General features: G+C 41.3%; 1 protein-coding gene across 1 annotated transcript in view; it reads right to left on the bottom strand.

Moving 5' to 3' along the window:
- LOC129841951 (NLR family CARD domain-containing protein 3-like) overlaps positions 1 to 15,290 on the bottom strand; it is a 268,945-nt gene that overhangs the window by 33 nt on the left and 253,622 nt on the right. The window contains exons 6-14 of the mRNA XM_055910318.1: positions 12,761 to 12,850; positions 10,210 to 10,326; positions 9,812 to 9,896; positions 9,453 to 9,681; positions 5,976 to 7,746; positions 5,526 to 5,699; positions 1,890 to 2,063; positions 968 to 1,014; positions 1 to 470 (exon numbers count right to left, since the gene is read on the bottom strand). The exon at positions 1 to 470 is cut by the window's left edge and continues 33 nt beyond it. Of these exons, the coding sequence (XP_055766293.1) occupies positions 1 to 470; positions 968 to 1,014; positions 1,890 to 2,063; positions 5,526 to 5,699; positions 5,976 to 7,746; positions 9,453 to 9,681; positions 9,812 to 9,896; positions 10,210 to 10,326; positions 12,761 to 12,850 (3,157 nt within the window). The remainder of the gene's footprint in view (positions 471 to 967; positions 1,015 to 1,889; positions 2,064 to 5,525; positions 5,700 to 5,975; positions 7,747 to 9,452; positions 9,682 to 9,811; positions 9,897 to 10,209; positions 10,327 to 12,760; positions 12,851 to 15,290) is intronic.

Raw genomic sequence — 15,290 nt, 5'->3', positions numbered from 1 at the left:
AGTGAAGGTGGAGGTGAATGTGATCAGGTGGGTCAGTGTGTCAGAGGAGGCTCTATAGAAGGACAGAGTGCCGGCTGGCCAGTCCAGATACACTCCTACTCTGTGGGAGCTGGAGGAGGGGACGTCTATGGTAGTGTGATTATTATTGTGACAGGCAGCGTAACTGTTGTCAGAGCAGAACAGACTCCAGGACTTGTCATTCCATCCAAGACAACAGTCATCAACCCTTCCTCTCCTGCTGATTCCTTTATATGTCACTCCTATATCAGCCCTTCTCCCACTCCACTCTACCTCCCAGTAACAGCGCCCAGTCAGACCCTCTCTACACAGCACCTGTCTCCAGTCCTCAAATCTCTCTGGGTGATCAGGATACGGCTGCTTCTCTCTCCTCCATGTCACCTTTCTGTTCTCCTCAGACAGAGAGAGGTGTCTGTTTACTGTGTTTGGGTCCAGTGTGAGATCACAGACATCTGATGGATGAAACCAGACACAATATTAGAAATCATCATCATTCACATTAGAATGTTAACTCACTTTTCACTAATTCATTTAATGTAGATGTTTCTAGGTATCAAAAGGAGAAGTTAAGGTAACTTGAGACTTGTTGAATGATCATATGTTATACTGTATGGTAATATAAAACACACTTATTCCCTTTAATTACACACACACACACGCACACACACACACACACACACACACACACACACACACACACACACACACACACACACACACACACACACACACACACACACACACACACACACACACACAGACACACAGAGAGACACACACACTGTCAAAGCAACTCTTTGTAAACGTTGGTGTCCCTGATTTCTGCTTCTGTAGAACTACAGCTGATATTTAATATGACCAAGTAAGTAATGATGGTGGTCTTTGACTTTGACTTAACTTGAATTAAGACTTATTCTTAGTCATATTCTTCACAGCAGTCAACACTTACATTTTCTAAGTCCATGTTTCATTGTGTTCTCTCCTCCATGTTCCACACTGTAGCGGTAAGCAGAAGAACAGACAGTCATTGAGGGATACACCTGAACTCACACACACACACACACACATGACACACACATACTGGACACACATACACACACACACACACACACACACACACACACACACACACACACACACACACACACACACACACACACACACACACACACACACACACACACACACACACACACACACAGGGCACTGGACACACACACTAAACACACAAACACAAACACACACACATACACACAACCCGGACCCACACACACAGTAACATACAACAAAGTCAAACATGTCTGATATGAACATTGACACGGTCAGCAAATAACTAAGAATAGTTGTCTGTGTGTGTGTGTCTCCAGTGTGTGTTTCCAGTGTGTGTGTGAAGAAGCGTGTGTAAGCAGAAGAACACATGAACTCACACACACACACACACACACACACACACACACACACACACACACACACACACACACACACACACACACACACACACACACACACACACAGATACTGGACACACACACATACTGGACACACACACATACTGGACACACACACACACACACACACACACTCACACACAGTGTTTGTGTCTAGTGTGTGTCCAGAGTGTGTGTTTCCTGTGTGTGTGACCAGTGTGTATGTGTGTCCAGTATGTGTTTGTCATGGGTGTGTGTGTGTGTGTGTGAGTCTAGTGTGTTTCACACTGGACACACACACACACACACACACACACACACACACACACACACACACACACACAGCATATAACTTTGTCCAAGTGGTGGTAAGAATGTTTGTCTTAACTAGCCTGATAAGTCAAACATGTCTGATATGAACATTGACATAAACCCTCTACATACTTGAGTTTCTTCAGTCTGCAGTGTGGATCCTCCAGTCCAGCAGAGAGCAGTCTGACTCCTGAGTCTCCTGGGTGATTGTAGCTCAGGTCCAGCTCTCTCAGGTGTGAGGGGTTTGACCTCAGAGCTGAGACCAGAGAAGCACAGCCTTCCTCTGTGACTAGACAGCCTGACAGCCTGCAAAGAGTCAAATCACATTAAAATCACATTGATATTATTTGGCTGTATATTTTTTCTGCATATTCAGATATATCAGTGTCCTGAAACCTGCCACATCTATTTGTAAATGAAAAATGAATGAAAACATATCTGTTCATAAATAAATGTATCATTATTAGAAATGACAAAATATCAAAGTATTGCTCTATGCTCCAGCATTTTAGATTTCAGATCAAATGTTTCATATGAGGTGACAGTATATAATGTCACCTTTTATTTTAGGATATTTTAATACAAATCTGTTTCTCCATTTAGAAATGAAAGCACTTTATGTATCTAGTCCCCCTATTTGAAGAAGTCATTAGTATTCTGACAAATTTACTCATAGTGTATTAAAGTTGAGTATTTGTATCAAAATAATCAAAAATGAAGCATTTATGAAATGATTGCATTTGCAGATTGTTTTGGTTGTGTTTTTCCCAATATTAAAATGGTGGATGGAGTCATTTTCTGTCTAAGTGATAACATGTTTCTAAATTAATTATGCAAAATGATGATGAAAAATCATGAATGAATCATAAATAATAATGAGTGAGAAAGTTACAGAGGATACAACAAAACATGCTAACCTCTCAACATTACCAATAACAGAGGCTACAACAAAACATGCTATCCTCTCACCATTGCCAATAACAGAGGCTACAACAAAACATGCTAACCTCTCACCATTACCAATAACAGAGACGACAACAAAACATGCTAACCTCTCACCATTACCAATAACAGAGACTACAACAAAACATGCTATCCTCTCACCATTGCCAATAACAGAGGCTACAACAAAACATGCTAACCTCTCACCATTACCAATAACAGAGACGACAACAAAACATGCTAACCTCTCACCATTACCAATAACAGAGACTACAACAAAACATGCTAACCTCTCACCATTACCAATAACAGAGGCTACAACAAAACATGCTAACCTCTCACCATTACCAATAACAGAGGCTACAACAAAACATGCTAACCTCTCACCATTACCAATAACAGAGGCTACAACAAAACATGCTAACCTCTCACCATTACCAATAACAGAGGCTACAACAAAACATGCTAACCTCTCTCCATTACTAATAACAGAGGATACAACAAAACATGCTAACCTCTCACCATTACCAATAACAGAGGCTACAACAAAACATACTAACCTCTCACCATTACCAATAACAGAGGCTACAACAAAACATGCTAACCTCTACCATTACCAATAACAGAGACTACAACAAAACATGCTAACCTCTCACCATTACCAATAACAGAGGTTACAACAAAACATGCTAACCTCTCACCATTACCAATAACAAAGGCTACAACAAAACATGCTAACCTCTCACCATTACCAATAACAGAGGCTACAACAAAACATACTAACCTCTCACCATTACCAATAACAGAGACTACAACAAAACATGCTAACCTCTCACCATTACCAATAACAGAGACTACAACAAAACATGCTAACCTCTCAACATTACCAATAACAGAGACTACAACAAAACATGCTAACCTCTCACCATTACCAATAACAGAGGCTACAACAAAACATGCTAACCTCTCAACATTACCAATAACAGAGGCTACAACAAAACATGCTAACCTCTCACCATTACCAATAACAGAGGCTACAACAAAACATGCTAACCTCTCAACATTACCAATAACAGAGACTACAACAAAACACGCTAACCTCTCACCATTACCAATAACAGAGATTACAACAAAACATGCTAACCTCTCACCATTACCAATAACAGAGGCTACAACAAAACATGCTAACCTCTCACCATTACCAATAACAGAGACGACAACAAAACATGCTAACCTCTCACCATTACCAATAACAGAGGCTACAACAAAACATGCTAACCTCTCACCATTACCAATAACAGAGGCTACAACAAAACATGCTAACCTCTCACCATTACCAATAACAGAGTCTACAACAAACCATACTAACCTCTCACCATTACCAATAACAGAGGCTACAACAAAACATGCTAACCTCTCACCATTACCAATAACAGAGGCTACAACAAAACATGCTAACCTCTCACCATTACCAATAACAGAGGCTACAACAAAACATGCTAACCTCTCACCATTACCAATAACAGAGGCTACAACAAAACATGCTAACCTCTCACCATTACCAATAACAGAGTCTACAACAAACCATACTAACCTCTCACCATTACCAATAACAGAGGCTACAACAAAACATGCTAACCTCTCACCATTACCAATAACAGAGGCTACAACAAAACATGCTAACCTCTCACCATTACCAATAACAGAGGGGGTATGATCTTTGTGCCTCTATAACTTTCTCATTCATCATTATTCACGATTCATTCCTGATTATTCATAATCATGGTAGCATCCACATGAATGTAGAAGTGTTCAGAAACATCTTCTATTCTTACTGACAATACAAGTGAAGTGACTCCAAAATGACAGGACATTATTCACCATTCAGTTTCTATTAGGAAAAACATCCAAAACACAACCAAGACAAACAGCAAATGAATTCAACAAGTTAGTAGAATCACAAGCTTGATGTAATCACTCCAAGCAAAGTGGAATATGGGACCAAATATGACATTTATGTGTAACGGTCCTGACCTGTTTTATGTTGTTTTTTGTATGTGTTTAGGTCAGGGCATGTGTTTTGGGTGGGCAGTCTATGTTATCTGTTTCTATGTTGGTTTTGGTTGCCTGGTATGGCTCTTAATTAGAGGCAGGTGTTTTGCGTTCTCCTCTAATTAAGAGTCATATTTAGGTAGGGTGTTCTCACTTTTTGTTTGTGGGTGATTGTCTCCTGTGTCGTCGAATGTATGTACCATACGGGACTGTTTGGCTGTTCGTTTATTTTGATGGCGTCTGTTTCCTGTCCGTGAGTTTACGTTTAGTTATGTAAGTTTATGTTCAGGTTTCGTCAACGTCGTTTTCTTGTTTTGTATATTGGAAAGTGTTTTGTTTCGTGTTGCCGTCGGTTTAAATAAAAGATGGCTTATTTCCCAAATGCTGCATTTTGGTCTGATGATCCTTCTCTCCTCTCCTCGTCCGAGGATGAGGAGAGAGACAGCCCTTACATTATGACTACTTTAATATAATATAAGTGAATTTGTCCAAGTAATTAAGACTCTTCAAATGGGAGAACTAGATACATAAAGTGGTTTCATTTATAAACGGTAAAATATATGTATGAATACCTTTAAATAAAAGGTGACATGCTGTACTGTTGCCTAAAATGAAAAATTCTATCTCAAATCCAAAATGCTGGAGCATAGCACCAAATGTAAAACTGTAAGCTTCACTGTCCAAACACATATGGTGTGGACTCTATGTGTCTGGTAAACACATGTGGATCTGGTGAACAGTTATCACTTGTTGACCAACTACAGGAATACTGACCTCAGAGTCTCCAGTTTATAGTGGGGATTCCCCAGTCCAGCAGAGAGCAGCTTCACTCCTGAATCCTTCAGGTCATTGTAGCTCAGGTCCAGCTCTCTCAGGTGTGAGGGGTTTGACTCCAGAGCTGAGACCAGAGAAGCACAGCCTTCCTCTGTGACTCCACAGCCTGACAGCCTGACAAAGAGATCATCATGACTTCACAAACACACTGTTGATTTAACACCAGTAGTGTAGAATGACAATGGCAGATGCATTTGGTTAATTCTCTCAAACAACATATAGATTCACCTTCCGTCTCCTAGAATTGTATGGTCATAATGTTATACTAATGTGAACATCAATGCTTTTATTCAATATGTTATTCAATATAATATTATAATACATATTTTTCTCTAAACTGAATATTTCTTCCTGATGATTAGTTCTTATATGTCATTTTTATTTACTCACAGAACAGCTCTGGAGGCTTTGACCACTGGCAGCAGCCTCAGAAGACCTTCCTTTGATCTGGAGTATTTCTTCAGGTCAAACACATCCAGCTCCTTTTCTGAAGTCAGCAACACAAAGACCAGAGCTGACCACTGTGCAGGTGACAGTTTGTCTTCTGAGAGACTTCCTGAGTTCAGGTAGCTTTGGATCTCCTCCACTAGAGAATGGTCATTCAGTTCATTCAGACAGTGGAACAGATTGATGCTCCTCTCTGGAGAGGGATTCTCCCTGATCTTCTCCTTGATGTACTTGACTGTTTCTTCATGGCTCTGTGAGCTGCTTCTTGTCTTTGTCAGTAGACCTCGTAAGTGCTTCTGATTGGACTCCAGTGACAGGCCCAGAAGGAAGCGAAGGAAAAGGTCCAGGTTTCCTGTCTCACTTTGTAAGGCTTTATCCACAGCACTCTTGTAGAAAGTAACTTCAGACTTGTCGTTTGTTTGCAGTTTGTCAATTAGATTCTCATTGTTGTTGATGAATGAGAGGAACACATATACAGCAGCCAGAAACTCCTGAATGCTCAGATGAACAAAGCAGTACACCTTGTCCTGGTACAGCACACATTCCTCTTTAAAGATCTGTGTGCACAATCCTGAGTACACTGAGGCTTCACTGACATCAATGCCAGCCTCTTTCAGGTCTTCTTCATAGAAAATCAGATTGCCATTCACAAGCTGTTGAAAAGCCAGTTTTCCCAGTGACAGAATGCTCTCTTTATTCCAGTGTGGACCTGTCTCTTCTTTCCCAAGATACTTTTCATTCTTCTGTTTGGTATGAAACACCACAAGGTGTGTGTACATCTCAGTCAGAGTCTTGGGCATCTCTTCTCTCTTATGTTTCAGCATGTGTTCAAGGACTGTTGCAGAAATCCAACAGAAGACTGGAATGTGGCACATGATGTGGAGGCTCCTTGATTTCTTTATGTGTGAGATGATTCTGCTGGCCAGGTTTTCATCATTGAATCTCTTCCTGAAGTACTCCTCCTTCTGTGGGTCATTGAACCCTCGTACCTCTGTCACCTGGTCAACACACCCTGAAGGGATCTTATTGGCTGCTGCAGGTCGGGTAGTTATCCAGAGGAGAGCAGAGGGAAGCAGATTTCCCTTGATGAGATTTGTCAGCAGACCATCCACTGAGGTTGACTCTGTGACGTCACAACAGATCTTGTTCTTCTGGAAGTCTAGGGGCAGTCGGCACTCATCCAGACCATCAAAGATGAACAGAACTTTGTACTTGTCGTAGATGGAGATTCCTGATTGTTTGGTTTCCATTGAGAAGTGATTGAGAAGTTCAATGAAAGTGTGTTTGTCCCCTTTCATCAAATTCAGCTCCCGAAAAGGGAATGAAAATACAAATTGGACATCCTGATTTGCTTTTCCATCAGCCCAGTCCAGAATGAACTTCTGCACAGAGACGGTTTTTCCAATGCCAGCGACTCCCTTTGTCATCACAGTTCTGATACGTTTGTATTGTCCAGTTAAGGGTTTGAAGATGTCGTTACATTTGATTGCAGTCTCTGGTCTTGCTTGTTTCCTGGTTGTTGTCTCAATCTGTCTCAGCTCATGTTCATTATTGACCTCTCCTGTTCCACCCTCTGTGATGTAGAGCTCTGTGTAGATCTTATTGAGAAGTGTTGGGTTTCCTTGTTTAGCGATCCCCTCAAATACACATTGAAACTTCTTCTTTAAATTAGATTTGAGTTCACGTTGGTAAATCACAGCAAGCTCATCTGAAACTAGAAATACCACAGAGGATATTAATATTACGTCTGTTTTAATGCCTACAGTATTGTAAGACGGTTATAACGTTTTACATTATAATCATTGATTCTCTTAACTGACTGTATAAATGTGTAAATGTTTTCATAATGCATTACAGACTGTTGTGACTGATTATATTATTATTGGTATTATTGATGGTATTATTAATGTTGTCTCTCTCTCTAAATGAATCACCACAACACATCCCTGCTGCTACTTGATGAGGTCACTAGGTGTTGTGTTAAGGCTAGAGGTCGACCGATTAATCGGAATGGCCGATTTAATTAGGGCCGATTTCAAGTTTTCATAACAATCGGATATCGGTATTTTTGGACACAGATTTTGTTTTATTTTTTTATTCTTTATTTAACTAGGCAAGTCAGTTAAGAACACATTCTTATTTTCAATGACGGCCTAGAAACGGTGGGTTAACTGCCTCGTTCAGGGGCAGAATGACAGAATTTCACCTTGTCAGCTCGGGGGATCCAATATTGCAACCTTCAGGTTAACTAGTCCAACGCAATAACGACCTGCCTCTCTCTCATTGCACTCCACAAGGAGACTGCCTGTTACGCGAATGCAGTAAGCCAAGGTAAGTTGCTAGCTAGCATTAAACTTATCTTATAAAAAACAATCAATCAATCATAACCACTAGTTAACTACACATGGTTGATGATATTACTAGATATTATCTAGCGTGTCCTGCTAGATAATATATATAATCTGACTGAGCATACAAGCATAAGTATCTGACTGAGTGATGGTAGGCAGAAGCATGAACATAAACATTCATTCAAACAGCACTTTCGTGCGTTTTGCCAGCAGCTCTTCGTTGTGCGTCAAGCATTGCGCTGTTTATGACTTCAAGCCTATCAACTCCCGAGATGAGGCTGGTGTAACCGAAGTGAAATGGCTAGCTATTTAGCGCTCGCTAATAGCGTTTCAAACGTCACTCGCTCTGAGACTTGGAGTAGTTGTTTCCCTTGCTCTGCATGGGTAACGCTGCTTCGAGGGTGGCTGTTGTCGTTGTGTTCCTGGTTCAAGCCCAGGGAGGAGCGAGGAGAGGGACAGCTATACTGTTACACTGGCAATACTAAAGTGCCTATAAGAACATCCAATAGTCAAAGGTTAATGAAATACAAATGGTATAGAGGAAAATAGTCCTATAATTCCTATAATAACTACAACCTAAAACTTCTTACCTGGGAATATTGAAGACTCATGTTAAAAGGAACCACCAGCTTTCATATGTTCTCATGTTCTGAGCAAGGAACTTAAAAGTTAGCTTTCTTACATGGCACATATTGCACTTTTACTTTCTTCTCCAACACTTTGTTTTTGCATTATTTCAACCAAATTGAACATGTTTCATTATTTATTTGAGGCTAAATTGATTTTATTGATGGATTATATTAAGTTAAAATAAGTGTTCATTCAGTATTGTTGTAATTGTCATTATTACATGAGTACATTGTAAAAAAAACTTGGCCGATTAATCGGTATCGGCTTTTTTGGTCGTCCAATAATCGGTATCGGTATCTGCATTGATAAATCATAATCGGTCGACCTCTAGTTAAGGCTGCTACAATATCATTGAGTTACACAGCTACTTTACCTGTACTTTAGCTCCAGCTTTTAAATGTTATAAAACAGCATTCAACATGAGGCAGACAGATCTTACATTTCTCCAGTGTGTCAGCAAGCTCCTTCTGGTTCATTTTCCTCAGGATGTGCAGTGTGATCTTCAGAGCCCCCTCTCTGGCACTGCTCTCCTGCTGCTCATCTTCAGCATCCACCACTTCCTTATCCTGCTTCTGACTCTCAAAGCCTTCTGGGAGTTCTGGACTAAGAATCCTCTTGAACATCTTCAGCTCGTTCTTCACAAATGTCATAATTTTCTCCTCAAGCATCTGGAATAAATTAAGTAAATAAGTTAAGCAAGAGACTAAATGCTTTCTCATTAACACATGAATGAATGATTGACAGATCAACTTTTACTTGAGGTAAACAAATATAAATGTACATAACAGGACCACATACACTGAATATGGAGTCGAGGTCTGTTTGATGACTCTGGGAAGACTGACCACTGAGAATCTCTGACTCTGATCTCTCCTGTTGGTTTCTGTGGACAAAACATGAGATTACATCTCCTCATCCAGGGAGTACACACACACACACACACACGCACACACACACACACACGCACGCACGCACGCACGCACGCACGCACGCACGCACACACACACACACACACACACTCACACACACACGGAGGGAATGTTGTGTTTGTTTAATATTGTTTTAGGACTATGAAAACGGACAAAAGGATTAGCCTATGGCTTATGAAAACAACTAAAGAAATGGGAACATGGGAGAGAAATGACTAGAGACAGTGTTGTTTAACTCACTGACCGTGACCCATGAGTTCTTCTTACCTTTGTTCAGTAGAAAAGTCTCCCTCTCTAAACTTTATAGGACGATCCATAGACCAGTCACTCTTCATGGACACACAGCTGGGTACAGGGGAGGCTGGTCTCTCCTGCTTGATTGGGCTTCAACACAACAGAGACAAACATTACATCTCTCATCTACTCTGAGCTCAGATGGGGAAACAGAAGAACAGTTTCATTGTTTCTAGAAATGATCAAATAAATGATTGTGTTTTCTCACTATCTAATCATGGCATGTTCAATAACAGACATGTATTTGATTATAATCTATCACAAACATTACATCTCTCATAGAAAGACTAAGTGAGTTGTGAATCGTTAGAAACGTTTTCCCTCCTGCTGTGTTCTGGTCGAATTGGACCGATTTACAAGTTCTCTTTCTGAAAAATGTTGTTCTTTTAATCTGATTGTCAAAACTGGGCATCTGAAAACACAAATCACATGTTGATGATTTTCATAACATATTTGGTGTTTTATTTAACTTTTGTACACCTGTGGTGTTCCCGGTCAAAAATGTCTGCTCATTAGAAATGAATGGGTGAGACTACAATTAGAGTATAACATTTAGTTCAGGCACATTCCCATTCATCAGATGGACACACTTCCTCTCCCAGACCCCCACATGCATGTGTGTTTGAACACACACACACACACACACACACACACACACACACACACACACACACACACACACACACACACACACACACACCTCACTCCCCTTCTTGGCTTCCATGTCAACCCCCACAGGATCCTTTCCCCAATAGAATCTTTCCCCCCAGGGGAACCATGGGAACCACACCTGTTGGCATTCTCACAAACAATCGCAACATTGTTTCAATAATATTGTAACGACCCTGGGTTTATAAGCTAGAAATCGACCCTGCCGCTCGAGCATGCTTTTGCGGCACAGTCGATAGCGCGCTGGACCTCGGGCTAGGAGGTCGAGGGTTCGAGACCTGCTCCCTGCTGTTTCATTACATTGGTGTCAGAAGTGATCGGACCTTGCATCCACGACAGTGCGTGTGCTTGGCTGGTGAGCGCGTTCCTGTAAGACGTAAAGTCGCAAGCTAGCGCGAGGACGCGCTCTTTGAAAGGAGGGAGTAGTGTAACGACCCTGGGTTTATAAACGCGGAAATCGACTCTGCCGCTCGAGCATGCTTTTGCGGCACAGTCGATAGCGCGCCGGACCTCGGGCTAGGAGGTCGCGGGTTCGAGACCTGCTCCCTGCTGTTTCATTACAATATATAGAACTTTTCTCACATCTCTGATATATAAAGCTTTTTTGAGGCCTTGGTCACAATTCATTCCGTGGCAGCACTGTAGCGGGGTGCGTAATTGGCGCCAGAGAAGTCAGGTGCAGGAGAGCAGAACTGGGTAACAACCGGAGATTTATTAAGGAAAACCAAAGGCATCCAGAACCACAAATAAATAGGCACAAAAATAACCTGTCGTGCGCTCACGGGGAACGTGCACAAGCACTACAATAAACAATCCCACACAAAGACATGGGGGGAACAGAGGGTTAAATACACAACAAGTAAATGAGGGAATTGAAACCAGGTGTGAGGAAAAACAAGACAAAACAAATGGAAAATGAAAAGTGGATTGATGATGGCTAGAAGACCGGCGACGCCGACTGCCGAGTGCTGCCCGAACAAGGAGAGGACCCGACTTCGGAGGAAGTCGTGACAAGCACAATGACCAAACAATATACTGTATGTGAGGCTCTTGATCATATCTTTGATCATGACACTGGTGTGGGGGAGAGAATCCTTGTTAACCTTTGACACAAAGTAGTCTGTGATAAATAGCACAATATGTTTCATCTGAGTATTTGTTGTATTCTAAATAATCCATACATTATGCTTTTTTTACTCAAAAACAAGTTGTATGAGTTCAGCACAATGAGGCCTACAGGCCATAACAAGCTAATAGAAGTTCAAAACTTGTAATGTTCACAACAACTTAAGTTGATAAAAAGATCTTACACAGCATTAGGTGATAATGTATGTATTATTATAGGCTACAGTCCTATTTCAATCATACTGAAATATAACCAGTAGGCTACAGTCCTATTTCAATCATACTGAAATATAACCAGTAGGCTACAGTCCTATTTCAATCATACTGAAATATAACCAGTAGGCTACAGTCCTATTTCAATCATACTGAAATATAACCAGTAGGCTACAGTCCTATTTCAATCATACTGAAATACGTTCAGTTGAGTTCTATTCTGCTACTTGTAGGCTACTGTCTGTAATTTGTCTCAATATATTTCATGATGTGTTTCCTAACATGAACACAACGATGTTCAAAATCTGGGATTTAGTGCATTTTTATTGGGTAAGCATTAGAATAAGCCGCCTCAATGTTTGCAGCCATAGGTGCTAATAAAAGCTGATCTGTGGTCAGTATTGTGACATAATTATAATGTCAAGGAAAGATTTGAATGTAGAAAACTGATCTGAGAGCAGCGCTCCCTTTCTTTCCATCCTATCAGTATTGATACATGATCCACCAGACGTGATACCTTGTAGTGCTGCTGGTCCAGTTTCTACTGGTCTGACTGAGGATATGGATCTCTGCCCTGTTCACCAGACGTGCCACATTGCCCTTGTACCTTGTAAATAAAAGAAAGGAATAAATAGTAACACATTAAAATAACAATAATGAGGCTATAAGGAGAACCAGTACTGAGTCAATGTGCAGGGGTACCAGGTAGTTGAGGTAATAATGAGGCTATAAGGAGTACCAGTACTGAGTCAATGTGCTGGGTACCAGGTAGTTGAGGTAATAATGAGGCTATAAGGAGTACCAGTACTGAGTCAATGTGCAGGGGTACCAGGTAGTTGAGGTAATAATGAGGCTATAAGGAGTACCAGTACTGAGTCAATGTGCAGGGTACCAGGTAGTTGAGGTAATAATGAGACTATAAGGAGTACCAGTACTGAGTCAATGTGCAGGGGTACCAGGTAGTTGAGGTAATAATGAGACTATAAGGAGTACCAGTACTGAGTCAATGTGCAGGGTACCAGGTAGTTGAGGTAATAATGAGACTATAAGGAGTACCAGTACTGAGTCAATGTGCAGGGTACCAGGTAGTTGAGGTAATAATGAGACTATAAGGAGTACCAGTACTGAGTCAATGTGCAGGGGTACCAGGTAGTTGAGGTAATAATGAGACTATAAGGAGTACCAGTACTGAGTCAATGTGCAGGGGTACCAGGTAGTTGAGGTAATAATGAGACTATAAGGAGTACCAGTACTGAGTCAATGTGCAGGGGTACCAGGTAGTTGAGGTAATAATGAGGCTATAAGGAGTACCAGTACTGAGTCAATGTGCAGGGTACCAGGTAGTTGAGGTAATAATGAGACTATAATGAGTACCAGTACTGAGTCAATGTGCAGGGGTACCAGGTAGTTGAGGTAATAATGAGACTATAAGGAGTACCAGTACTGAGTCAATGTGCAGGGTACCAGGTAGTTGAGGTAAGAATGAGACTATAAGGAGTACCAGTACTGAGTCAATGTGCAGGGGTACCAGGTAGTTGAGGTAATAATGAGACTATAAGGAGAACCAGTACTGAGTCAATGTGCAGGGGTACCAGGTAGCTGAGGTAATAATGAGACTATAAGGAGAACCAGTACTGAGTCAATGTGCAGGGTACCAGGTAGTTGAGGTAATAATGAGACTATAAGGAGTACCAGTACTGAGTCACTGTGCAGGGGTACCAGGTAGTTGATGTAATAATGAGACTATAAGGAGTACCAGTACTGAGTCAATGTGCAGGGGTACCAGGTAGTTGAGGTAATAATGAGACTATAAGGAGTACCAGTACTGAGTCAATGTGCAGGGGTACCAGGTAGTTGAGGTAATAATGAGACTATAAGGAGTACCAGTACTGAGTCAATGTGCAGGGGTACCAGGTAGTTGAGGTAACAATGAAGCTATAAGGAGTACCAGTAATGAGTCAATGTGCAGGGGTACCAGGTAGTTGGGGTAATAATGAGGCTATAAGGAGTACCAGTACTGAGTCAATGTGCAGGGGTACCAGGTAGTTGAGGTAATAATGAGGCTATAAGGAGTACCAGTACTGAGTCAATGTGCAAGGTACCAGGTAGTTGAAGTAATAATGAGACTATAAGGAGTACCAGTACTGAGTCAATGTGCAGGGGTACCAGGTAGTTGAGGTAATAATGAGACTATAAGGAGTACCAGTACTGAGTCAATGTGCAGGGGTACCAGGTAGTTGAGGTAACAATGAAGCTATAAGGAGTACCAGTAATGAGTCAATGTGCAGGGGTACCAGGTAGTTGGGGTAATAATGAGGCTATAAGGAGTACCAGTACTGAGTCAATGTGCAGGGGTACCAGGTAGTTGAGGTAATAATGAGGCTATAAGGAGTATCAGTACTGAGTCAATGTGCAGGGGTACCAGGTAGTTGAGGTAATAATGAAGCTATAAGGAGTACCAGTACTGAGTCAATGTGCAGGGGTACCAGGTAGTTGAGGTAATAATGAGACTATAAGGAGTACCAGTACTGAGACAATGTGCAGGGGTACCAGGTAGTTGAGGTAATAATGAGACTATAAGGAGTACCAGTACTGAGTCAATGTGCAGGGGTACCAGGTAGTTGAGGTAATAATAAGGCTATAAGGAGTACCAGTACTGAGTCAATGTGCAGGGGTACCAGGTAGTTGAGGTAATAATGAGACTATAAGGAGAACCAGTACTGAGTCAATGTGCAGGGTACCATGTAGTTGAGGTAATAATGAGACTATAAGGAGTACCAGTACTGAGTCAATGTGCAGGGGTACCAGGTAGTTGAGGTAATGATTAGACTGACTATAAGGAGTACCAGTACTGAATCAATGTGCAGGGGTACCAGGTAGTTGAGGTAATGATTAGACTGACTATAAGGAGTACCAGTACTGAATCAATGTGCAGGGGTACCAGGTAGTTGAGGTAATAATGAGACTATAAGGAGTACCAGTACTGAGTCAATGTGCAGGGTACCAGGTAGTTGAGGTAATAATGAGACTGACTATAAGGAGTACCA

The sequence above is a fragment of the Salvelinus fontinalis genome, unplaced genomic scaffold, assembly GCF_029448725.1.
Source record: "Salvelinus fontinalis isolate EN_2023a unplaced genomic scaffold, ASM2944872v1 scaffold_0004, whole genome shotgun sequence".
In the NCBI taxonomy this organism is placed as follows: Eukaryota; Metazoa; Chordata; class Actinopteri; order Salmoniformes; family Salmonidae; genus Salvelinus; species Salvelinus fontinalis.
Note: the sequence above shows the minus strand (reverse complement) of the source record. Positions and strands in the feature narration are given on the sequence as shown.